The 26,050-nt window shown below is 45.1% G+C and overlaps 1 protein-coding gene across 3 annotated transcripts in view; it reads right to left on the bottom strand.

The window, feature by feature from the left end:
- LOC144817963 (prolactin receptor-like) overlaps positions 1-26,050 on the bottom strand; it is a 552,158-nt gene that overhangs the window by 62,701 nt on the left and 463,407 nt on the right. For all 3 annotated transcript variants that reach the window (XM_078674935.1, XM_078674936.1, XM_078674937.1), the window contains one exon: positions 24,560-24,687. In XM_078674935.1, coding sequence (XP_078531061.1) covers positions 24,560-24,638 — 79 coding nt within the window. In that variant the 5' untranslated portion in view covers positions 24,639-24,687. The remainder of the gene's footprint in view (positions 1-24,559; positions 24,688-26,050) is intronic.

A 26,050-nucleotide genomic window follows, 5' to 3' on the forward strand; every position in this document is an offset into this window, starting at 1 on the left:
ATGAACACATCCCTAGAAGAGTAGGAAACATCCGGACAGAAACGGACTTTCTCTTTGAGATTGAGATTGCGAACTGATAGTGGACACCAGCCACTGAGAAAGCTAAGATAGTTGCGATGCCTGGGATGTATAAGGATGTGGAAGTACGCATCTTCCAAATCCAGAGAAGCTATGAAATCCCCTTCGTTTAGACAGCGTAAGACCTCGGAAAGTGTGACCATCCGGAAACTTTGCTTTTTGTGGAATTTGATCTTGCGGAGGTCCATGATCGGGCGCCATTTCCCTGACTTCTTCTTGATGAGGAAGAAACAAGAATAGAAACGAGTTCCTCTTTGAGGAAATGGAACCTTCTCTATTGCCTTCTTGAGGAGCATCTTTAAAGCTTCTTTGAACAATAAGTGAAGACGAGGGGAGGTGGACCCCTGGGCGGAGTAGGAGGTGGCTGTTTGATGAATTCCAGGGTGTGACCGTTGTTGACTAGATCGAGAACCCATTGGTCCGAAGTAATTTGTTGCCACTTGTGAACAAAAGCTAAAATGTTTGCGCCCACGGGAAGGGGGTGGCTTTGGCTGGCGCCCTGCGTAAATCATTGCTTCCTGGTGGTATCGCGACCTTGATTGTTCTGTGGAAAAGTAAATTTTGTCATGTTCTGTGTCCCTACGTGTTCCCCATCTTATGTTATATGTGCATGATTAATATGCATATGTATTCCCTTATGATCAATTAAAGACGCAATTACAGTTGTGTCCAACTCTAATATACCAGTTTCCAGTTTTCGTGAATACAACGAATATCAGGCCTATGTAAAGTTACGTTGCCACGTTTCACAGTGTGCACGTTAATTCAGTAGAAGTCCCCGTTTCTAGGCCTCAAAAGGGCCCGGACCCAGATTCAGCTCCTGTCTCCTGAACCCTCGCTGAGGAGCGATACAGCCCCCACCTGCATCCCTGACCCTTCACTTACTTCATGCCTCACAGTGCCCGGCTCGGCCTGGCTCTGCCTGCTAGTCTGCCAAGAGTATGTTATGATTCTAGTTATCAGTCCAGCCCTCCTTCTCTGCATTCCTAAAGCTACTGAATCGCATCAATAGTTTCAGTCATCGTCTAGCCTTTACGTCTCCATGTAAGAGAAATACTGTATTAATGGTCATTTCATATTCCTCAACACGCACTACATGTAGAATAATGCATGCACCAGTCTTAGAGTCTGTTAGCCTTTACCCTGATAACTTTTGGATTCTATCAGCATGTTCTCTAAACATCAGATACTAGATAGTGTTTAGGTACATGTCGCTCTGACTCTCCAGACTTTCGTCTCCTCTTCTAGCGCAGAAGTCATAGCCCCCAGCTTCTCCTAGTAACACGTCATTGCCAGTTTGCGCGCACCACTAGGTCAGAGGTCCCGGCTCCTTAGGTAGCCCCCTCCATGTTTCCGCCCCATTTTATGACATATTCTGTTACGTTTACATCACATGTGTATGTTCACGCCTCTTGTTACACCTACTTTCTGCCTTATCTTTCGCGACTGCTACAGGCCCTGCCCACTGCTACGCCTATTGTATTGAATACCATGTATTTTGTTTAACTATATATGCTTGTGCACTGTTACTAAAAGTTGCTAGCCATCCCAGATCTTCCCCGTGCAGGTTGTCCTGTTCCTGTCCTTTATGCTGTATTAAACCTGCAAACTCCAGCTACCTCGAATCTTGACTCTTATTTATTGAGCTATCTGTTATTGTATATCTAGTCAAAAATAGAGGTATTATTTATTTATTTACCACATAATGGCGCCCGAATAGGAACTTGCCTGTACCGCACGCGCCGGAGAAGCCACGCCAGCCCCCTGACCCTCTGCAGCCGTGACGGAACCATACCGTGCACGTGCAGATATTTCTGCTTCAAGTATCCCTCAGGCCCACGGAGGAGACGGAGGTTGCGGTCCAGCATCCAGACGAGGCGGTGGAGGAACGCGGCGAGTCCCGACCAGAGCCCAAGCCGAGAGTCCAAGGTCCGAGGTATCAGGAGGCCCACCCGTAACTGAAGTCCGAAGTTCGTCCGTCCGTCGTCGTAGCAGTCCAGTCCAGTCCGAGGCCTTCCGTTCTTGCTGCCCGGTGAGTACCGTTGCTGGGGTAGTATCTAGACAGGGTCAATCTAATTGTCTCTGGTCCGTGGGTTTGGGTACGCAAATCCAACACGAAGTGTCCACTTAGGTGGATGCGGGTCCTGACGTGTCTCTTTATGAGACCGGTAAGTTTCGTACTGTTTCAGCAGTGCATCTACTAATTCTAGTAAGTTCTGTTCTCGAGAAATTCACGTGTTTCTATTTTCAAGTATTCCAGGTAATGTTTCTGTTCGAACTGTTATTTTAAATGTCATTTCAATGTGTTTTTAATGTCGTGGTATGAGTGATCAGTCTTAAGTCATTATTGTGTTCATTGTGTATTGTATTGTGTCCAGATCTCAGTATAGTCATGCCTCTGTTTTCCAAATTACGTCAGTTAAAAACTAGAAAAGGTCTGCTCGAAGAAGCAGTTCCTGTCCCGCCTAGGGACAGTCCAGGTCATTTTATGTATCAAAAGCATGGCATAAGTGCCATATTATATCTAGATTTATGGGTCGAGTACACCAAGGAATTAGAAGAGAAATATAGATGGCCTGTATCAGGCACATGGGATGCCGAGTGCATCATGCGAGTAGAAGAAGTATTATGGAAAAAGAAAGCCAGACAGTCACAGAAAGATGCCATCGAGTTATGGCGCAAAGAATCTCATAAAAGAACCGAAAAAGAAATCAGAAAGTTAGAATTAAGTAGAGAATCCTCAGAAAGAGCCCAAGAAAGGGATTTAATCGAAATAGGTGAACGAGTTAAAACCGAACAGTCAGACAGACAGAGGAATGCCCTTATCAAGGGTATGTACCCTCTTCTTGCCGAGGGCTTGCCAAAAGCAACCCCGGAGGCATCCAGTAATTTTCCGCCACCACTAGTTCCGACCAAGCTACGTCACAAACCGACCGCAGCTGATATTTTTCTCTCGTCCTATTTGGATGACACAGTCCCAGAATATGCAAATCCTGCTCCGCCAGCTCCTGTAAATAATGTAATTCTTGCTCCTCCAGCCACCGGGGCACCTGTTGCAGTACCTGTTACGGTACCCCCGGTCCAGCCTACATTACAAGTTCCCGCTACACTGGTCACTCTGCCAGCACGAAGAGTATCAGTCGACGATTCCAGTTTAGGGGCCGCGGGAGGAGGTCCCCCGGGAACCCCGCCGCCACACAAACGTGTAACATCAGTCGAGTTACATGAACGTGCGTTACAGCGTACGCCCAAATATCAGTCCGTTGCAGATATCAGGCGAGCTCTTACCGAATGCCGTTATGATCCAGTCCCAGGTGATGATAGTATGGTTATATATTCATTGCGTGTAAAGTAAAGTAAAGTAAAGTCCACATTTGTAAAGCGCACAATCACCCGTAAGGGTCTCTAGGCGCTGGGGGCCGTCGGGAAGATTAAGCGAGCTATTGCCCAGAGTCACATGGTGCTGGGCTAACCTGCCGCCGGAGCCGGGGATCGAACCGTGGTCCCCAGATTCCAGCGTCAGTCGCCCTGGCCGCGGCGCCACACCTCTTCCGGGTGACCGAGTATTTGGACACCCTACCGAATATGAAAGAAGATCTAGACAGAATATATCGTTTCATTCGTACAGGAACAGACCCAGAAAGTGTTGGCGAAGTCATGTCTCTAAGGAAAGCTGAGACCCAGCTCATACTATTAAAGTTTCTAATTAATTGTTTAATAAGGGAACAAGATTCCCCGACTAAAGATCAGACCGAAATGAAAGTTCTGACAAGGTGGAGTGATAATATAGCCGAGGGTAAGCACAGGACCATCAGTAGTATAGAGAGTATGTACAAGAAAATCCGTAAGGAAATAATAAGGTTACACGAGAAACGCAAAGCAGCACAAGTAAGCGAGAAAGAAAATGACTCTTCTACTGAAGAGGTAGACGACGAGAATCCTTCCAGAATAGCGTATGTAGGTAGAACTAGACTTTCCGACCGACATTCACGTCTAGACTACAAGAAAGTTATCCCTCATCCAGCACCAGAACAAGGTTCTCTAGAGCAAGTATTTCAAGCTACCGATCACATTCTGAAATCACGAATGGTTATAGTGAACTTAGTACCATGCATGAACAAGAACTAGCCCGATCAGCAGTCCGATGGGCTACTGATTCTACCACTTTTCCAGACGAAATAGTGGCACAAATGTTTCTGAAACTGCCCCCAGCCGAGCAGCGACTGGTGGGTATGTATATGATCCAGCACCTCATTACACTGTATGAGGGTCAGCATTCTGATCCAGGTCCGTTACATGATGTTCTGAACGAGCTACTCCAGTATAAATGGAAAGGTCTAGGTACCGATTTAATTAGTATTATTCTAGAACAGCGCCACAAATACCGAACGTTTCTGAATCCGCATTTTGTTCATGTCTCACCCCCAGAAAGTAAACCGTTCTACATAGACAGACAGCATCCGCTACGAGAAGTACACCCAGTTAGGACACAGGGTGGTGAAATGCAACGAGTATTTGTTTACACCCCGATTACAAAGATGGAACTCTTAGAGATGAAAAAGTTGATTCCCTGTCACGACAAAGATCCAGCAGGGTTCCACCGTGAATTAAAAGACATGCTCCGTATGGGAGAATACACGTATCCAGATATCATTAAAATGTTAAAGGTCCTGTTGCCTGCGGGCATATATGAAAAACTCAAGGAAAAAGAATGGGAGGTGGGAGAGAAAAAGATAGATTGGGCAGCTCTAGAAGCTGAAGAAAATACACGTGTACCAGGTACCGGTCTAGGAGGTAAATGTAAAGAATTACCCGAACTGTTAATACAAGTTTTGCCAAGATTACTAGCCACGAAAAAGGAAGACTGGGATGCAATCTCAGCCTGTAAACAAAAACCAGACGAAGATACTAGTGATTTTTATTCTAGATTTGAGAAATGCTTTAGCATTAACAGTGGTCTCAAGACGAGTAGTGAGTCATACCCTCATCTTTTTGTTACTAAACTAGTCGAGAATTCAAGTCCACAAGTTAAAAATAGAGTTTTGAAAGTCGAAAGTACATGGCAAGCTAATACTCCGTCCCAAATGTTACAGATGCTCCAGTATCACCAGAATAGAATCAGAGAAGAGCAAGATCATGAAAGGAAACGTATGAAAGACACGAAAATGAAAGTATTAGTTGCACAATCTGTTCCTCAAGACAGTCAGAAGAGGGGTACGAATCAAGCCAGTCATCCTGCAGTTCCTGTTAAAGGGACCTGCAATTATTGTAAACAGCCAGGTCATTTTATAAACGAGTGTGCAGTTCTGAAACACAACATAGCTACCGGTAAGACTAAAGAAAGACCACGTCCGCCTAGACAAGAGCAAGTTTCACAGACTTCTCAGTTACCACAGAATGCACAACAGACAGTTCCAGCACCGCAGCCTATTGCTGCAACACAGCATGTTACACAACAGATGTACCAGTATGCACAGTCCGAGTATCCAGAGTACCAGCAGTATTCATGAAACAGCCTAGAGAGGGAGGTAGGCTTGCCTCTCATCGAGATACCTGTAGATCAAGAGGGTCCCTATGTTCACAGTCAAGTATTAGGGAAAGACAGAAAGTTTCTGATTGATACAGGGGCAAGTAGGACTACTATAAGTCACGACGAGGTTCCAGGGGCTCCGCTCTCAGGCTCTAGAAATGTTTCCCTTGGATTTTCAGGAAAACCAATAGTTAACGAGATATCAAAACCAGTTACTCTAGAAGTTGGTCCATTGTCCCGAACTACTGATCTATTGCTTACGAAGTCATGTCCAGAAAATTTGTTAGGTATTAAGACATTGAAAGAATTAGGTGCAGTTATTTGCTGCTCCCCAGAAGGAATACGTTTGTTTTTACGTGACTTTAAGGGTCACTATGTATTACGTGATTTTGATCCAAGATTACTGAATGTTCCGCAGCATCTATGGGCACAAGGTCCAACTGATGTTGGTTTTATGCAAATCACACCCCATCGTGTGACTCTGAAACCAGGTGTAGTGTTACCACGAATCAGACAGTACAGATTGCCACCTGAGGCTGTAGCAGCCTTATCCAAAATTATGGACGAGCTCATTGTTCAAGGAGTGGTTGTAGAAACTGACTCCAATGTATGTAATTCTCCTATCATTCCAGTCATGAAACGTACTGATCCAAATGCACCTCCAGTATATCGATTAGTGATTGACCTTCGAGAACTTAATAAATGTATCATTCCCCAGTACCCAGTTGTCCCAGATATTTCTTCCCTATTGACAGCCATTGATTCTGAAGCCACATTTTTCACAGTCATAGACCTCAAGAACGCATTTTTCAGTGTCCCGATTCATCCAGATAGCCAGTACCTTTTCGGATTCTGTTTAAATGGAAGGAGCTATAAATTTACGCGAGCTCCTCAAGGTTTCACAGAAAGTCCTAGCATTTATAGTCAAGCACTTAAGAGACAACTAGACAATATTCACATGCCAACTGACACTGCCCTGCTCCAGTATGTCGATGATCTACTGATCACAGCCCGTTCTGAACGTGACTGCGAGCGAGCGTCACTTACAGTTCTGTATTTCCTAGCCGAGATGGGGCACAAGGTGTCCCCTTCGAAGCTTCAATTCTGTGTCCAGCAAGTGGTCTACTTAGGACACTTACTGTCCAAGAGGGGTAGGCAGTTGACACCTGACCGTATCCAGTTAATAGCAAGTCTTCCTCAGCCCAAGACCCAGAAGGAGGTACGAGCTTTTATCGGCCTCACTTCTTATTGCAGACAATGGATTCCTCAATATGCATTCCTAGCCAAGCCACTGATACAGTTAACGACACAGGAGGCAGCCGTATCGACTGTCCTCCCTTGGACATCTGAACATACACTTGCTTTTAATGAATTAAAGAAAGCCTTATGTCAAGCTCCTGTTCTAGCTACACCGAACTACAGTAAGCCTTTTACACTTTTTGTTACTGAACGTAATGGTACAGCATTATCTGTTCTCACACAAGATCAAGCAGGACAATACAAGCCTTGTGCTTATTTTTCGAGCACATTAGATCCAGTGGCCCAGGCTCTGCCTGCGTGCCTCAAGTCAGTTGCAGCCACAGCACTAGCTATCAGACAAAGTGACTCCATAGTATTAGGACACTCCCTGACAGTACAAGTTCCACACTCCGTGGAAGTTCTTTTAAACCGAACACAGACTCAGCACTTGACAATTGCACGTTTAACAGGTTATGAATTGACACTGTTCCAGCCACACATAGAAATCAGACGCTGCAACGTTTTAAATCCTGCTACACTGTTACCGTCAGTTATTTCAAATCCTGCCCCACATGATTGTGTGGAAGTAGTTAACACCATGACAAAGCCAAGACAAGACCTGACAGATATTCCATTACCAGATCCCGACCTGACACTTTATGTGGATGGTTCATGTATGAGAACCAGTACAGGAGAACTAGTAGCCGCGTATGCAGTGACTACTGACACTGAAGTTATAGAGACACACCGTATTGACACTCTGTCCGCTCAAGCAGCAGAGCTAGTCGCTCTGACCCAAGCCTGCATACGTGCCAAGAACCTGAAAGTTAATATTTACACAGATTCAAGTTATGCATTCGGAGTCGTACACGACTTTGGAGTGCTCTGGCAGGAGAGAGGTTTCATGACTTCTCATGGAACCAAGATTCAGCATGGTCTCCTCATTCAAGCTCTGTTAGAAGCAATACATTTACCGACAGCTATCGCTATCATGAAGTGCAAGGCACATACGAAAGTCACTGACATTATTTCCCAAGGTAATGATCTAGCAGATCGAACAGCCAAGCTTACAGCTCAGACTCCAGACATTCCAGTTAACATGACACAGACATACACTCCAGATCCGACTACATGTATGACAGTTAAGGACCCTACTCAAGATGTCATAGATATCCAGTCACATGCTACCCCCGATGAAATCAAGAAATGGTCCGAACAAGGAGGGGTCCAGACAGATCAGGGATGGTTGACGAAGGGAAAAGCCACATGGTTTCTCCCCGACTCAATGGTTCAAGTCATTATTAATACCGCACATAGTCCTGCACATTTAGGAGAAAAAGCCATGTTAGACAGTATCCAGAACATTTGGTTCAACAAGCATTTACGAGCTGCAGCCAAGCAGAAAGTCCGTACCTGTATGATATGTTGCCAGTTCAACCCAGGTAAAAGTGTCCCGGTGGAACAAGGGGGATTTCAGCCTCCTGACCACCCTTTTGAAGTCCTCCAGATGGATTATATTCAGATGGAGCGATGTCGAGGTTTCAAGTATGTCCTTGTAGTTGTATGCGCTTTGTCCAGGTGGACAGAAGCATATCCAGTTCCAGATTACACAGCCGCGACCACTGCCAAGCAGTTGGTTCGTGAATTTTTCCCCCGTTATGGACTCCCTAGGGTCGTGTATTCAGACAACGGCCAGCCATTCTCATCTGAACTCATGAAGCATGTTTCCCTTCTGTTAGGGTACCAATGGAAGTTCCATTGTGTACGCCATCCTGAAGCAGCAGGTCTCGTAGAGAGACATAATCAGACCCTGAAAATCCGCATCGCCAAAGTATGTAAAGAAAAAGGTGTAGATTGGCTAGTAGCTCTGCCAGTCGCTTTGTTCTATATGCGCATGGTCGCACATTCCAGATCAGGTCTGTCCCCTTATGAGGTCGTATTCGGCCGCCCCCCGAACATGTGGGGTACACCTAGACCCCGAAGTATTACAGATGTTTCCAGTAACATGCTGACAGATTACCTAGCTTCCTTGATGTCTGCCCTCCACTCTTGTCGTTCACAGGTTGCCGCCGCATTTCCAGACAATACCGAGGTGAAACCGCATGAAATCGTTCCAGGAAGTCTGGTCCTTGTCCGGAATTTTGATCGTTCAAGTCCGCTGGAGCCTCGCTGGAAGGAGCCGAAGTTGGTCCTTCTGACCACCCGTACTGCCGTCAAGTTGGAAGGCAGGAAGGGGTGGGTGCACCTGTCACATGTCAAGAAATTTCACGGACTCCGACTAAAAACTGTTTCCAAGAACATTTCCAAGGATTGTCAAGATTTTAAAGACTGCCAAGATACTATTCTTAAGGACTGTCCCGCAAATGACACTGATACCAAGCCCTCCCTGTTAGAGAAAACTCCGCAGCAGGAGTATAAGTTGAAGCTCCGGTCTAGTAAAATAAGTCAGCCAGTTTCATTGTCTAAGTCCCCCTCGGGTGAAACGGTTAGACAGGTTTCTGACATGTATGAGATAGACCCCCATAGTGAGAGAGTTAGTCAAAACTCTATCAGATGTATCATTATTTTATGTTTTCTTCTATTTTTGAGTTTGATGGTTACCTGCACAAGTTATGCATTGCATTTATGTTTTCCAATTCCTCATGTAAATAAGTTTTCTAATGCTACAGTAGAGCACACATTTAGTGATCTGCCTCCTCACGAGCTATCCTATCGTCTTGCTATGCGCAATAATACATTTATCAGAATGCTACACTATTCACACCAGACCAACAATGCCACTAATTGTTGGGTGTGTGGTCGACTCCCCCCTTTCCAGACACCGAAGGGAGTTCTGCCACTCTTTCCTTATCCGTTTTCACACAATGGTTCGTGTGGAGCATGGTCCACGTTAACGTCATCCTCAACTGATATGTCCCTTCTGAATAGAACATGTTTTCCAGACAAGCAAGGTCTCACCCATAGAACCGGGTTAGATCTAGAAAATAAAGTTTATAATTTAGGTAATTATTCTTCGAATTTCATGGTCCTGAATGTTCAGTCTGATACTACTCCAGATTTACCTGCTATTTCAGTACTACCAGTCAAAGGCAAATTATGTGTTAGAAATAATGGTTCCGTACATGTAGGACATAGTGATTGTACTACTATTGTCGAGTATAGTGACAGTGGGAAATCTATTTTCAAAGCTTCACGTCATTCATATTTTGTTTGTGGTCAGACCGCATATGTTCGTCTGCCCCTCGATTGGGATGGAACCTGTTACATTGCCTTCCTACTGCCACCAGTTTTTCTAGCCCCATCCGATTATCATAGAAACACACATCTAGTACACATTAGACATAGAAGGGAGATCGAGTCCCCGATTGTCGATCAAACTGAAACTGCTCTAGAACAGTATACAGACTTCAATAGAGGTTTCTTCTTCTTTATAGGACCTATCCAGAATAGTAAGTTAATCCGTAGGTTAACCAGAACCCTTGAAGCAGTAGTGAATGAGAGTGCCTCTGCCCTAGGTAACTTAACCGAAGAGCAATCTGCTATGAGATTTGTTGTGCTCCAAAATCGTCTCGTTCTTGACGTCATACTGGCCGATAGAGGAGGAGCATGTAGAGTCATCGGATCTAGTTGCTGCATTTTCATTCCTAATAACGCGCCGTCTGTTTATTCAGCTATAACCAGACTTCATAAAATTGCCCATCAGTTACACCAGAATCCAGGCACCTGGACATGGTCCGGTTGGCTCTGGAGTATAATTTCTGCCTGGGGATGGAAAGTATTGTAATTCCTAGGTATAGCAGTAATGATCATTTTCAGTTGCTGCCTCTGTTTACAATGTGGCCCTGCGATTTGCGGCATTTGTGCTACATCCTGTATTCCAAATCCTAGTCCTAAGTCCCGTTCCAAGACAATTCGAGACGAGCAAATGATACTGTATGAAATGATAGATGGTATCATGAATATAGATGTTTCCTGATGGAAACGTAGTGACAAGGAGGGAATGTGGAAAAGTAAATTTTGCCATGTTCTGTGTCCCTACGTGTTCCCCATCTTATGTTATATGTGCATGATTAATATGCATATGTATTCCCTTATGATCAATTAAAGACGCAATTACAGTTGTGTCCAACTCTAATATACCAGTTTCCAGTTTTCGTGAATACAACGAATATCAGGCCTATGTAAAGTTACGTTGCCACGTTTCACAGTGTGCACGTTAATTCAGTAGAAGTCCCCGTTTCTAGGCCTCAAAAGGGCCCGGACCCAGATTCAGCTCCTGTCTCCTGAACCCTCGCTGAGGAGCGATACAGCCCCCACCTACATCCCTGACCCTTCACTTACTTCATGCCTCACAGTGCCCGGCTCGGCCTGGCTCTGCCTGCTAGTCTGCCAAGAGTATGTTATGATTCTAGTTATCAGTCCAGCCCTCCTTCTCTGCATTCCTAAAGCTACTGAATCGCATCAATAGTTTCAGTCATCGTCTAGCCTTTACGTCTCCATGTAAGAGAAATACTGTATTAATGGTCATTTCATATTCCTCAACACGCACTACATGTAGAATAATGCATGCACCAGTCTTAGAGTCTGTTAGCCTTTACCCTGATAACTTTTGGATTCTATCAGCATGTTCTCTAAACATCAGATACTAGATAGTGTTTAGGTACATGTCGCTCTGACTCTCCAGACTTTCGTCTCCTCTTCTAGCGCAGAAGTCATAGCCCCCAGCTTCTCCTAGTAACACGTCATTGCCAGTTTGCGCGCACCACTAGGTCAGAGGTCCCGGCTCCTTAGGTAGCCCCCTCCATGTTTCCGCCCCATTTTATGACATATTCTGTTACGTTTACATCACATGTCTATGTTCACGCCTCTTGTTACACCTACTTTCTGCCTTATCTTTCGCGACTGCTACAGGCCCTGCCCACTGCTACGCCTATTGTATTGAATACCATGTATTTTGTTTAACTATATATGCTTGTGCACTGTTACTAAAAGTTGCTAGCCATCCCAGATCTTCCCCGTGCAGGTTGTCCTGTTCCTGTCCTTTATGCTGTATTAAACCTGCAAACTCCAGCTACCTCGAATCTTGACTCTTATTTATTGAGCTATCTGTTATTGTATATCTAGTCAAAAATAGAGGTATTATTTATTTATTTACCACAGTTCGATCGCTTTCGACCACCCTGACGGGAGAAACTAGTCGAAGAGGACTGGCGGTATGACGATTGGCTGTAAGGCGGTCTACACTGTGATTGATACTGCCTGTCTGTTGGTTTGATATCCTCCTCTTGAAGCAAAACCACGTCCTCTTGCACCTCTGAATGATCTGCGCCTGTATTGCAGGGCTCCTAGTGATTTAGCAGTATCAGTATCCGTTTTAATAGCAAGGACGGCCTCGTTAATGTGCTTTCCGAATAATGACTCTCCATCATAGGCCATGTCTAAGATCTTTGTCTGTACTTCTGGTCGAAAAGATGTGACTCTAAGTCATCCCTGGAGTCTAAGTACTGCAGCACAGGCAAGTTGACGAACGTTGGTGTTTGCAGTGTCCAGAGCACAATCTATGATCTTAGATGCGGCTCGTTCTTCCTCCAAAAGGATCTTCCTTGTGTCTTGTTTACGATCCTCAGGGATGAGGTCGATAAATTCCGCCAAATCTGACCTCATCTGGTGGTCATAACGACCGATTATTTCCAGAGGATTTGCAGATTTAATAGAGGCTGCTGCCATAGTGGAGACATTTTTACCTATAAGGTCCAGCCTTCGCCCTTCCTTATCAGGTGGTGTTGTTATGGGCGTCGCCAGATTTTTAGATCTTTGTTGAGCGGCTTGTGAAATCACTGAATCTGGTTGTGGATGAAGAAATCAAACAAGATGGAATATTAGCAGGAGCACAGTACTTTTTCTCAATGCAAGGAAGTCCAGCCGGAATGGAGGCAGGCATTTTCATGATCTTAATTCCTTCATTCCAGATATAATCAATGATAGGAACAGCTTGTGTGATCTTTCTAGACTCTTCTTTGAAAACCTCTGATGTCCTCGGGGAGAATCCAAAGGCTGAAAAATGGGTGGAGAAGGCATCGGTATGACATAATGGTCCCAAGGATCAGTGATATTAGTCCTGTCAGGTAACTCACCCTATTCAACCTCCTCCTCCGAGGAGGTAGTGTTATGGTGCACTTGTTCAGATGAACGTGAAGGATGAGGCAGCGAAGCAGGAACCTCAGACTGAGGTAACGCATCAGGGATCCCCGCTGGTGGAGGTGGGTTTTTTGGAACAGCCTGTTGTGGGGGAAACCTTTGGCTGTAATCCACCAGCATGGCCTGGGGATCCTAAATGAGCGTTGGAGGAAGATGGATCATTTCTCTGTGACATGACTCCCTTCTGGGAAACCTAGGATATGGGGTCATAAGCTCCTCTTGATAATAGTGTTCCTGGTATTCTTCGTCATCCTCTTCCTGACACTTGATGTTAAGCTCCGAAGGATGGTGAGCTATGCCAAATGGTCCCTCCTTTTCTTCATCGTCATCATCATCATCATCCTCATCATCGACATAAGATTCCAAGAGGTGAGATTGCAAGAGTGGAGATATCTTAGTGTAATCCTGCCTTTCATAAGTTTTCAATTGAAAAGGAGCAGATGATATGGGCGTTGAGTGTGAAGGCAAAAGTACCACTGCTGATGGCTGGGAGACAGGTAAAATCGTCGTAGACGACTCTCTGTCGACGGGCTCTCTGTCGACGGGGCCGGCGGCGACGGGCTCCTCGTCGACGGACTCGTCGACGATGGGATGTTTACTGATATGGTCATCGACAGGACAGTCGTCGTCGACGACATTGTCAACGCGCAGACGTCGACGAAGTAGACTTTATTGATAACAGTACCTTCGTCGACAGTGGAGGCTTCGCCGATGGTACCTTTGCCGATGAGTTCGACGTCGACACAGTCGTCGACGAGGACTAAGTCGATGAACTCCTCGTCGACGAGTCTTTAAGAACAGGTTTCTTAGACGTGACAGATCTTGGTAGATAAAATAGGTGAAGTAATGGCCGTTATCGAGACAGTAGCCGTAGACGAGGGGGCAGCAGACAGAAGCCCCAAAAGCTATTGATGATGGAGTCAACGTGAGAGTTTTATCCTGGATTATACTCTGTTTTTGAAGTCGATGGTCTCTTGGATTCCTTAGAGGGCGAAGACAGCGTTGACCCAGAGGAAAGCTTAGGTGACCTCTGTGAATGGTCAGAAACCTCATGGGAAGCCTTATTATGTTTTCTTCCCTCACTTAAAGAGCGTCATGTGATCTAGCCCTTTTACTTGAAGTTGAGGCCTTCTCATCCTCCTCAGCCGAGGAAGATTTGAGCCATAAAAGTAGTCTTGCCTCTCTATCCCCAAGAGTCTTAGTAGGGAAAGTATGGCATCTTCTACAATCCTTAGCAACATGCTTTGGATGAAGACAGTAAATGCAGTCCTTATGCTGGTCATCCACATGGACCCTTTTCTTCTCACAGGTCTTGCAGGGTCTAAAAAGAGTCTTCATCCTGAAGAAATTAAGTAAAAAAGAAAGTAGGCACTCAGGGAGACTCACTTTCACACGACGTGCAGTGAAAATCTGAGGAGAACTGCCTCTGCTGGGAAGGTTCTAGAGGGTGCTGGTAGCTGATTGGTTGGACCTGACTTTTGGTTCTTTTCATTATATTGATGTAGATAGGCTACTAAAATTTAGGCCTTGGGCTTTCCTTTAGCCTACTACTGTTATTTACTTATGGCACTGCTTTTGTATTTTACAGTGTGACTCCCGCCTCGGTGACAGAGAATGATTCAGGCATGTGAATCTATGAAAGATACCCAAATACTGGATAACTCCATACAACCTTCAACTAAACCAGGCCGAGAAGGCATGTCGGATTCCAGCACTGGAAACTTGAACAAACGGGCTTCGACACAGTAAGTAGGTTTGTTGACACTACACTGTGATTAAAAAAAGGCTTCTTTATGTGCAAAGAAATAATTCCTCGCAGACACATTTCAGCAGAAAATTACTTTTTTAATGCAGCTGGTCAAGGGGCCAGACCAGCTGCATTGTCTTTGAACATATATATATAGTGTTTTCTCTGCTGCACACCAAGGATAGTTCCACACTACGGACACGGACCCAAGTAGGTGCTTTTAGAGTGTGTTTATTCTCCCGTCGCCATTACACGTTTCGGCCTTGATCACATGACATGGTTAGGTGAGTTTGTGCAATATTTAAAGTGCCAAGTACAAGCAATCAACATACCACGTGGTAAATTCACAATAGATATAGAAGACATGTATTGTTTGTAAATATCAATTTAAAAAACGATATGTGCAATTTATCAACGCATATTTGTAAACATTTCATAATGAACTTGATCATAACTGGTTAAATCCCAAGGCTCACATTTTGCTTTCGTTTTCGCGATTGACAATATATGGTTAAATCCGAAATAACAAACATTCTGTACAGTCCACTAGCTATGATTTTTACGCCATGATTGCTAAAGTGCTAGACATTCCAACAAGTGCTAAAGTGAAAAAGCTCTTTGGTCAGGACTCAACTGTGTTTGGGATCGCTTTGTAGGCATGTTTGCGATTTAATCCACTGGAAATCCCCTAAAATGAGGGGTTGGCCCTGGGTTTGGATTCTATCATGCATGGAAGAATGAATTAATCTATATTATAAACCCGACCCTAGGTGCAATTTGTATACATAAGTATATCTATAAATAAATAAATAATTATGTCCAATAAATATGAGTAAAATACTAGATAAATTATTGGTTATAAATAAATAAATACATAGCACAACTTGCAATTTACTCTCTAATTTTTTTTCCACATAGATGTAGCATACGTGCTCTTTTTTTAAATCAGAGTCCAATGGATAAAACATTACTATATAATTGAATAAAACACCTTTTTGGTTTACCCCGCTGTATCTATCCTAAGCATGTGTGCAGATCCTTAGTTGCATTCAGTCCCAATGGGTGTTTGGAATCCAGTTGTAAAATATACCTGGTTTCTAACTTTCTTCGTTTGTTTACCCTATCACCACCACGTCTGCTAGGAGGGACTGTATCAAGCACAAAATATTTGAGGTCTGCATTGTTGTAACACGTTAGTGATAGATTCCTACCTTAGAATAGATACCCCAGCAATACCAACCCCGGTGGTGGGTCTGCCAACAAGATTACACCAAAAGGTCACGGAGCACAGAACGGCCAAAGAAGCCGTCTCTCCGGACCTGACTGTCAAGGCAGTTGTGCTTGGTAAACGTGTGCAGCGAGGCCCACGTAGATGCCTGACAAATGTCCTGCAAGAGAACCCCACGTCGCAAGGCAGTAGTGGCTGCAGTTGCCCTGGTCGAATGGGCACGCAGCCCCACAGGAGGCTCCTTCTTGGCCAAGGAGTAACACTGGTCGAATGGGCACGCAGCCCCACAGGAGGCTCCTTCTTGGCCAAGGAGTAACATGCTTTGATGCACAGAATGACCTACCGGGAGATGGTCCATTTGTGAACAGCCCGACCTTTCTTTGGCGCCCACGTAGCTAACAAAAAGCTGGACATCCACGCGGAACTGCTGCTGTGTATGCTGCAGACAGAATGATAGCGCACGTTTTGGGTCAAGGCGATGGAGCCTTTCCTTTTTCCTTGAAGGATGCGGAGGCGGAAAGAAGGTGGGCAAAGTGATGGTCTGCCTGATGTGGAAGGGCGTGACAACCTTTGGCAGAAAAGAAGGACGGGTCCTTAAAACCACCTTGTCCGGATGAACAGAAAGGAAAGGAGGTTTGGAAGAAAGGTCCTGGAGCTAACTCACTCTTCTGGCAGAGGTGATAGCAACCAGGAAAGCCGTCTTGAGAGTAAGAAGACGTAAAGGGCAGTTATGAAGAGGTTCAAAGGGAGCGCACATCAGAAAAGTCAAGACAAGATTTAAGTCCCAATGAGGCATTATGAAAGGCACGGGAGGAAACGTGTGTGTAATGCCTTTGAGAAAGCAGTTAACAGCCGGGGACTTAAAAAGAGAAGGCTGATCAGGGAGCCTCAGGAAGGCAGAAATGGCAGAAAGATAGCCTTCGATGGTGCCCAGAGCAGAGCCCCCCAGGCCAAAGATAGGAGAAACAGAAGAACCTCAGAAAGAGGGTTCGAAAGGGGATCCAAAGCCTTTGCTGTACACCACGCCACAAATTTGTTCCACCGGCAGGCGTATACCGTTTTATTGGAGGGACGCCTGGCTGCCAGAATGACATCACAGATTTCGGGAGGAAGGTCGAAAGCCATCAACTTTCGCCGCTCAATCTCCACGCATGGAGGTGGAGGCTGGACAGGTTCAGGTGGAGGACCGTCCCCTGCTGATGCGACAGAAGATCCTCCCGAAGAGGCAGATGGATCGGGGGATCGATGCTCATACTGAGTAGCTCGGGATACCATACTCTTCGACACCAGTCCGGAGCCACAAGAATAACTTGGGCCCAGTCGTGCCTGATCTTCTTCAGCACTCTGGGCAGCAGTGGTATAGGCGGAAACGCGTACAACAGACCACAGCTCCACTTGAGACGAAAAGCGTCTCCGAGCGAGTGCCGCCTTGGAAATTCCAACGCGCAGAACTGATGACATTGCGCGTTCTCTTCGGTGGCGAATAGATCTAACCAAGGCTCTCCCCTTCGCAGAAAGAGACCTTGCACCACGTCCGAGTTCAGACGCCTCTTGTGATCCACCATGCACCAGCAGCTGAGTTTGTCCGCCCTGGCGTTCAGAGAACCTGCCAGGTGTTGAACAACTAAGATAATGCCTTGATTTTCCAGCCATGTCCAGAGGCACAGAGCCTCCTGACATAAGGTCCACGACCCTACCCCGCCCTGTTTGTGGCAATACCACATGGCGGTGGTGTTGTCCGTCAACACCTGCACTACACTTCCCCGGAGGACAGAGGGAAGAAATGCCTTCAGTGCAAGCCGGATCGCCCGCAGGAGACCAGATATGGAGCCGGGACTCCGCCGGAGACCAGAGGCCTCTGATCTCCGCCTCTCCCATGTGGCCTCCCCATCACAGGAGGGAAGCATCCGTCACCACTGTGTGCTCCAGTTGGGGAAGGGAGAGGCATCTGTCACGGACCCAATCGTGATTCGTGAGCCACCACTACAACTGTCGTGCAGCGCCCTCCGAGATCTGGACGTGATCGGATAGGTTGCCCTGATGCTGTGCCCACTGGAACTTCAGGTCCCACTGCAGAGCCTGTATATGCCATCCGGAATGTGTCACCAGCAGGATGCAGGAGGCCATCAGGCCCAGAAGCCGGAGGGCCATCCTGACTGAAACCCGGGATAGAGGCTGAAAGAGTGGAATCATAGCCTGAATATCCCGGACTCGCTGCTCCGGAGGATAAACCCGAAACAGCGTCGAACTCAGAACTGCTCCGATGAAAGGGAGCATCTGAGAGGGACTCAGGTGTGACTTCGGCACATTGACGGAGAACCCCAGCAAATGCAGGTGGTCGGCCATAGTCTGGAGGTGGGAGACAACCGCCTGGGGCGAGCCCGCCTTCAACAGCTAGTCATTGAGGTAGGGGAAGACTGACACCCGAGACATGCGCAGATGAGCTGCGACCACAGCCATCACTTTTGTGAACACCCGAGGGGCGCTGGCAAGGCCGAAGGGGAGCACGGCAAACTGAAAATGCTCCTGGCCCACCATGAATTGAAGGTAACGCCGGTGGGCCGGCAGGATGGGGATATGAAAATATGCGTCCTGCAAGTCCAACGCTACCATCCAGTCTCCGGGGTCCAGGGCAGTCAGGACCTGAGCCAGAGTCAGCATCTTGAACTTCTCCTTCCGGAGGAAGCGATTGACGTCCCGGAGGTCCAAGATGGGGTGCAGGCCCCCATTGTCCTTCGTGGGGACCAGAAAGTAGTGGGAATAACAACCACTCCCATACTTCCTCCTCCCTTGGCCGGGAAGGCCGAGACTTCCTGACAGAGAAGAGCCAAATGATCCCCCGACATGCGGTGGTACAGAGGTGCCATGGCTGGAGTGGAGGACAGAAAGGGGAGAGAGTAACCTTGGCAGATTATCTGCAGCACCCACTTGTCTGATGTGATTTCGCACCAGTGGTGGAGGTGGAGATGGACTCTGCCTCCTACCGGCGTGGGGTGCCCCCTGAAGCTCGGATTAGGAAGGCTTGAAGGTGGAAGCAGCGGGGGTGGAGGTGGACTGTGTTCTGCACAGGCTCTGTGGAGGAGCGCGCCTGGATGCTTTTACCCCGGCCATGTAAGGAACGAAACCCAGGCGTGGCAGTGCTCTTCGTGGAAAGACCCAGAGACTTGGCCGTGGCCCGCGAGTCTTTAAAGCGCTCCAGGGCATTGTAAGCCTTGTCACCAAAGAGGCGGGAGCCATCAAAGGGCATGTCCATGAGCGAGCTCTGGACATCAAGCCAGAACCCGGTTGACTGCAACCAGGCATGGCACCGCAACGCCACAGTCGGGGAAATCGCCCTGCCAAAGGAATCAGCCGTGTCCAGACCACACCTGATGGCAAACTTCGCCGTATCCTTGTCCTCCGCTATTGCTTGGGAAAGGACAACCTGGACCTCCTCAGAACACTGAAGCTGGACCTCCGCTACTGAATCCCACACTGCGTGGGAGTAACGGCCCATAAGCAGGTGGTATTAACGGACCGCAACCCCAAGCTGGCCGAGAACAACCTCTTGCCATATTGGTCCGGCTTCTTAGAGTCCTTATCCGGTGGAGCAGTAGGAAAGGCACTCTGCGACGTCAAAGCCAGGCTCTCAGGCGTGGGGTCAGTGGTCAAGAAAGCAGGATCACCAGGCGCCGGACTATGACGCCTGGCCAGGTTTTTATCCACTGGTGCCCCCGAGGCTGGCTGCAACCAAGTGCCCAAGAGGACTTCAGTAAGGGCCTCATTGAAATTTTAGCAGCGGTTCCGACGACGTAGACGCCGTCTGGAGCACATCCGTAAGGAGGTTGGTCTTAACGGCCTCCATAGGGAGGTTGAGATGGAGAGCCTCCGCAGCCCGACGCAGCTCCATGGTGTAGGAAGCGCCCTCCTCCATAGTAGGCGGAGCGGAGGCAAACCCAGGGTCAGAAGACACATCAAGTTCTCCCGCATCTTGAAGGTCATCCACCCAATCCTGCTCGGAGTCGCACTTTGCCAACATCATGTATGGCCTGTGGGACACCTCATCAAGTGAACATTAAAAATGTTCACTGCATGCATATGGTCCCACAAATGTGGATTCTAAATGTGCTAAAAAGGCTTTATTATAAAAAATAAAAAAAAAGAAGGTGCACAGGCAATGATACAGTTCTAGAACAGACAAATGCACTTGCTTTTGAAAGGTGTTAGCTGCTGCTGGACCCCCTGTGCAACCTCCACCATTGTTCTTTCACTATAAAGTGTATTTACGTATGTTCACATAAATGTGACACGCTTACTGTAAGTTCCGTTTTTTTAGCCAACATCCCATATGAAAACCAATACTATAAATACAAGATTTCAGGATGATGCTATTTTGAAAAAACTGTATTCCTGTCACACATGATGATGCGGACAGGTGCTTTACTTGACAGCTCAGCAGGAGGGCAATTTATCCCAGTCCTGCCTTGTCATGACATAATAAAGTTGCATAAGAAACGCCTAACAGTGTAAGGAGTGAATTCTACTTCCCTTGACTGGCAGTCACATCATTCTATGATCTCAATACGAAATACATTTCACAGCAGAAGTACCCTATTCACCTTTACACCATTCCACTGTACCACAATCCACTCTACTACACTTCACTCTACGACAGTATGTTTTTAAACACTCTTCTCCACTCTACTGTACCACACTCCACTTAATAACACTCCACTCGACAATAGTACACTCTATGATTTCAAAACTTTTTATAATTAAACATACATAGCTATTGAAATTCAATGAAAACAAAATACACAAACATTAGAAATTCTTAAGTTATATTTATTCCTTATATGTATAATTTACGCATCACATTTAAATTAATATAATTGTATCTATTCTGTAGCTACAAAAAAAGGTACAGAACAATTTACATTTATACTTGTACATCACATTTATAATTTACGCCACACTTTCAAATTAGTATAACTTGCGCATCTCCATACAGTGTATTAAACTTAGTAGCCACACTACATTACCTATAACTCTTCACTCTACCATGCACTGTGTTCTCACAGAAGATTTGATTTGTGATGTCATAACTGTTCTTGTAAATGCTATTATTTAACCTGGTATAAGTGAGATAACAAAACGGTATAAGCAGTGTATGGGGAAGGTGCAATTTATAGTTAATGGAATTTGGCGACTGAGTTAAATGCACTGTGTCTCAAGGTGCACAAGTTATAATAATGTGAAGATATTGCGTAAATTATAAGTTAAAGGTATAGGTTTAGAAATGTATATTTTTCTGCACTTTAACTTTTGTTTGTAGCTAAAGAACAAATAAAGTTATATTTAAAGATGGTTAGTAAATTATACAATTAAAGCATAACTATAAATTAGGAATTTCTATTTCTATTTTTTGTATATTTTAAGTTCAGCTTGCATAGAAAGAAAAAATAAAGTTTTCCAAACTCTGACAAATATTTAACCTTTGGCTGTTTCATTGAATATATATGTAGATGCACAAATATGAAGTTTCTTACCATAGTTGAGTGTGCGGAGAGGGCATGACTCAGGACAGGCAAAGCCTTGAGTCAGTCATGAAGCCTTCCCCTCTCAACACTCTCATGGCAATAAATAAAATATTATACTCTGTGCATTTATGCCCTGGCGTATTTGGAAGTGTTGAAGGTTTTACAAATAATATTTAGCTAAAACCAGGATGCAAGTGGTTACATTTGAGCGTATGGTAACAACACAGTAAAGAGACCTTGTGACTATTAAGAGTGTTGTTTCCCTGTACTAAGTAATTGTTACATGTGATCTGTGAAGCAGTAAGAACTGCTTTTCCCCATGCAATTTTTGCTACTCTGTGGTAATAAAATTATAGTACGGCCATTGCACTGTAGTAATAAATGTGAGACAGGCTGTGTGTTTATTAATATACTTGCTCTAAATAACAGGATTTATTTATATATATATATGAGCAAATATAAAAGATTCTTACATTAAGATTCACAAGTGTTTATTGGTGTGTAGACATTGGGACAAAAGTGGAGGGAGGGCCCCTGCTAAATTGGAGGTTTGGGGACACCTGAATCGATGGTACAAACCTGAGGGAATGATCATCTGTTCTCTCAATTTATCTAAAACTTGCCAAGTTTGCCCTCTTTAGAAAGTACTGTATGAGTACCAGGTGCTAATTTTGATGTGTGTGTTAATTTGAAGTCAAATCTATTTTTGTAGGCTGAGGTATTTCCTCCTAAATTGGTATTTGCATGCTATTTTGATTCTTTAAGAAATTGTCTTTAAACTGAAAATGACTCCAGAATTATTGGAGATAATTACATCTCCTCCACTACAACTTAACCTCCCAAAATATGGAGATCCTTCCATGGCTAACACCACTGTCAGTTTTTTACCCCAAATGAGTTGGTATGAATCTAATTTGGATCCCCGTTACCTACAGTATTCTTGTACTGTTTTTGGAGGTATTTTCCTCCAGGGAGAAGCTGGAGTTAGAAATCTTATTGTACTTCACTGACAATGATTGCGATCATTTAAACTGGGAAAACTAGTTTTATCTTTGCAACTTGTGGATTTTATAACAGCATACGTGTTTATCAGAAGTGCACTAAAGATGATTTCTTGAACAACTTTTTTACATCTTGGAAAGCTTGAAGTAAAAGATTTTGAAGTGTTTAAATTTATGTAGGGGTGTGTGAAAGGTGTCTAAATTAACATGTCTGGAAAATTACATAAAGCTTGGCAATATATTTTAGTTCAAAATGTGTCCTTGCATCCACATTGTGGAGGTTGAATTTCGTGCTAAAAAAGCACAATAAACATAATCGCCACATAAAGCAGTCACTTGTGTTATGATTATTCAAATTGTTTCATGTGGGTGTTCTAAATTTTTTGCATGGGGTGGTACTTGATTACTCCACATGGAGTAATTAAGTAATTTTGGGGGTTTTGCTTAAGGCAACACTTACCTAAACTACACAAAATTACGCCCACCAAGTAAAAATGTCACCTGCCCCTAAAGTTACTTTAATGAAAGGAGAAGTGGAAAAATGTTACCCGATTGCTTCTGGTACATTTATGGATGGCATCAATTCCATCTAGTTCTTCCAAACTAGCACGGCCCATATTTTCTAATCATTCTCTTCAACATTAGCAAGGATAAACTCTTAGGAATGCCCATGAACTGTTTCTTTAGCATGCAGCTTTGCCTTGCTATAATCTTTGTGCACTTTCTTGCGCAGTTAATGCCATCTCTTTTTTGTATCAGTTACAAGAGGTTTGGTAGTTGATATGGCATTTTTCTTTGGCAGGATAGAGTCCCAGAAACGAGTCCCAGAAACTATGTTTAATATACAGAGATGTACAATGAGATTGTGCATTAAATAAAACAACATAGTTTGCCGGAGACGAGTCAATAAGCCATTACAAACATTGTTCTGAAAATGTGTTTTTCTTATTTCTGCATGCATTTTGCACTGGTCACGTTTGCTAATGGGGTACCTTGTTAACTGATCTGCCAAACTTACCCTCTGAACAGAACACTTTCCCTGCTCAAGACCTTTCCAGCATCAGTTCTTAGAATTGATTATTCAAGCAAATTTCAAAGGCCTGATATTCTGTCATCCCATAAAAATGTACACAGCAGTGAGTCTTTGCTTTTACCTCCCAAAAATCCTATTCCACTAAACTTTTGACACATATGCGACTATTTCTGATGGTTGCTTGGCAAGCACTTCTAAATTATTGACAGAACAGCAAGTCCCTACCCTTAGTTGGATCTGTTAAAATAGGTTTATAAACAATATCATACTTCAGATGGTAATCTGTCGAACTAGACATTGATATAATTAATGGCACTACACATTGAACAAAATCGGTACCCTAAAGTATGGTTGTGAAAGGAGGGTGTCAGTGAAACACCAAATGGGACATGAACTGAGCATGATGTGCCCCGGTGCCTTGTGAGTGCGTCAGTTTACGCCCTCATCCCGCCTCTTTCCTATACTATCTCTTGTTCAGCCGGAAGCGGTGGTAACGCCTGGTCACGCCCAGATGGGCGGAGACTGGGCACAGATTAAGACACAGTTTACACAACACATGGTCAGACAATAGTCTGCTCTCCTTTCCCACGAATAGCGCAGCATGAATGTATATCACGTTGATGAATGGAAGGCATGCAATCTGCTGACGTTTACTCAAAGGAGAGGTTTGCTCTACTGGAAATATTTGGTACCAAAAGAAGTTTCTCATTATAATTTTCTGTTATTGTAATGAATGTCTCCTAGGTGGAATCGTTATTTTTTATTATTATTTTAGGTCATAACGACTAACTAAAGGTCTCTGCCAAACTTCAGTAAAACAATGAGCAATTTCAAGTAGTCTGGGACATAAAGCATACGACTGCACTTATAAAACTGTCGTTATGTCCTATAACAGACCAACGGATTGTAGATTTCGACCTTCAGTTAGGGGTTCAATTTATTCGCTTTTAACAATGTGCTTTAAAAACTCTTGGAGCATTACTCACCGTCCATCAAATCTGTGTTTATTAAAAGCAATAAAATAAACGTGACGGCTGAGGCAGTTATTTTCAGGTTTTGCCGCATGTTGATGGCTTATTTCTGTTCCGATGGGAAACGCAGGATCACTTGCTCACTGGAAAGGAAGAAAAACATCCCTCAAGTTAAACATTTAAAAATACATTTCGACGGTTCGCAAAACTATGTTGTGATGGTGCGACAAGCTGATGATAAACAATGAACATACGTAACCACTAGGGGTCGCCAGAGTAAAGGAAATAACGTCCATGACGCCCTGTTATGCTCAGCTCATGCGTTCCTGCTATGCTGCTCCTTCACTGCAAAGGTTTTTTTCCCTACTTGTCTTCTGGCCGTAGAAATACAACTATGCACCGACTCCCGCTCTGTCCCTTTTACCACCCCATCCATGCGCGTTAATGGCGTTTCGTGCACCCTACAGTCCACTCACCCCCCTCCTTCCTCTCTCCTCCCTTTAACTTATATCACCCAAAAACGTCACCTTCTCCCTTCCCCGTTTGCATCTCTCTCCACCTCCGCTCGTCTCTTTCCTTCGTCCTTACCTCGCCCTCATACTTCGATCTCCCTCTCTTGCGCCTCGGTCACTCTGAATCCTGCTGGCCTCTTGCACCGTAAACTCTTCCTCACTCATGTTCCTTTCTGCGCCTCTGCTCCCCAAGCGTCTCGCTTCTTCCTTCTCATCTCCTTCCCTCAGTGCACCCTCTCTTTGACACCACCCTCCTGTACTTCTCTCCCCCTCCTATCTTTCCACCTCCATCTCCCTTTCCCCTGTACCTCTCCCTCGTATTGCCCCTCAAGTGAAACTCTCACCGTCCTTCCCCTTCTACCGCCTCACATCCTACACCCAGGGCCATATTGATCAGGTTTGTGGTGCAGGGCTGCGTAACAAGGAAAGGGCAGGAAGGTGCCGTATTAATACAGTAATAATGCAGCCCACATAGAAAGTGGAAAATGAAATAAATATTTCTCCTCCCTAAGCCTTTCCTGCGGGGGCATATATTTTAGGCGCCTTCCCAAGTTTACAAGGTCTTGTACATCTGGGAGTGCATCAAAAACCATGGGAGTTGTGTGGGAACATCCACACAATGCCCATGGATCGCCTACCCCGGGCACAATTATGCATTTGCATTACTTCATATTTTCGGAGGGACTGTGGCTTCAAAAATATGACTTACGGTTTGCAACGCTCTTATACCACATTGCGTAATAAATATGGCCCCCGATCCTTTTACCCCTCACTCGCATGCATCCTCCCCACAACCCTTTCCCTCCAGCTCTCCCTTGCACGTCTCTAACTAACCCACCGCCTGACCGCAAACTGCCCTCCCAAGTTATAGTGCACCACCCTCCCCCACTTTGCACAGTCTTGCCCTCCCCTTCTGAAGCCTCTCACTCTCATAAGACCCCTCAAGCGTTCACACTTTGCACACCTCTCCCTCACCCCGACAGTCCTGCCCTCA

The sequence above is a fragment of the Lissotriton helveticus genome, chromosome 2_1 (genome assembly GCF_964261635.1).
Source record: "Lissotriton helveticus chromosome 2_1, aLisHel1.1, whole genome shotgun sequence".
Lineage (NCBI taxonomy): Eukaryota > Metazoa > Chordata > Amphibia > Caudata > Salamandridae > Lissotriton > Lissotriton helveticus.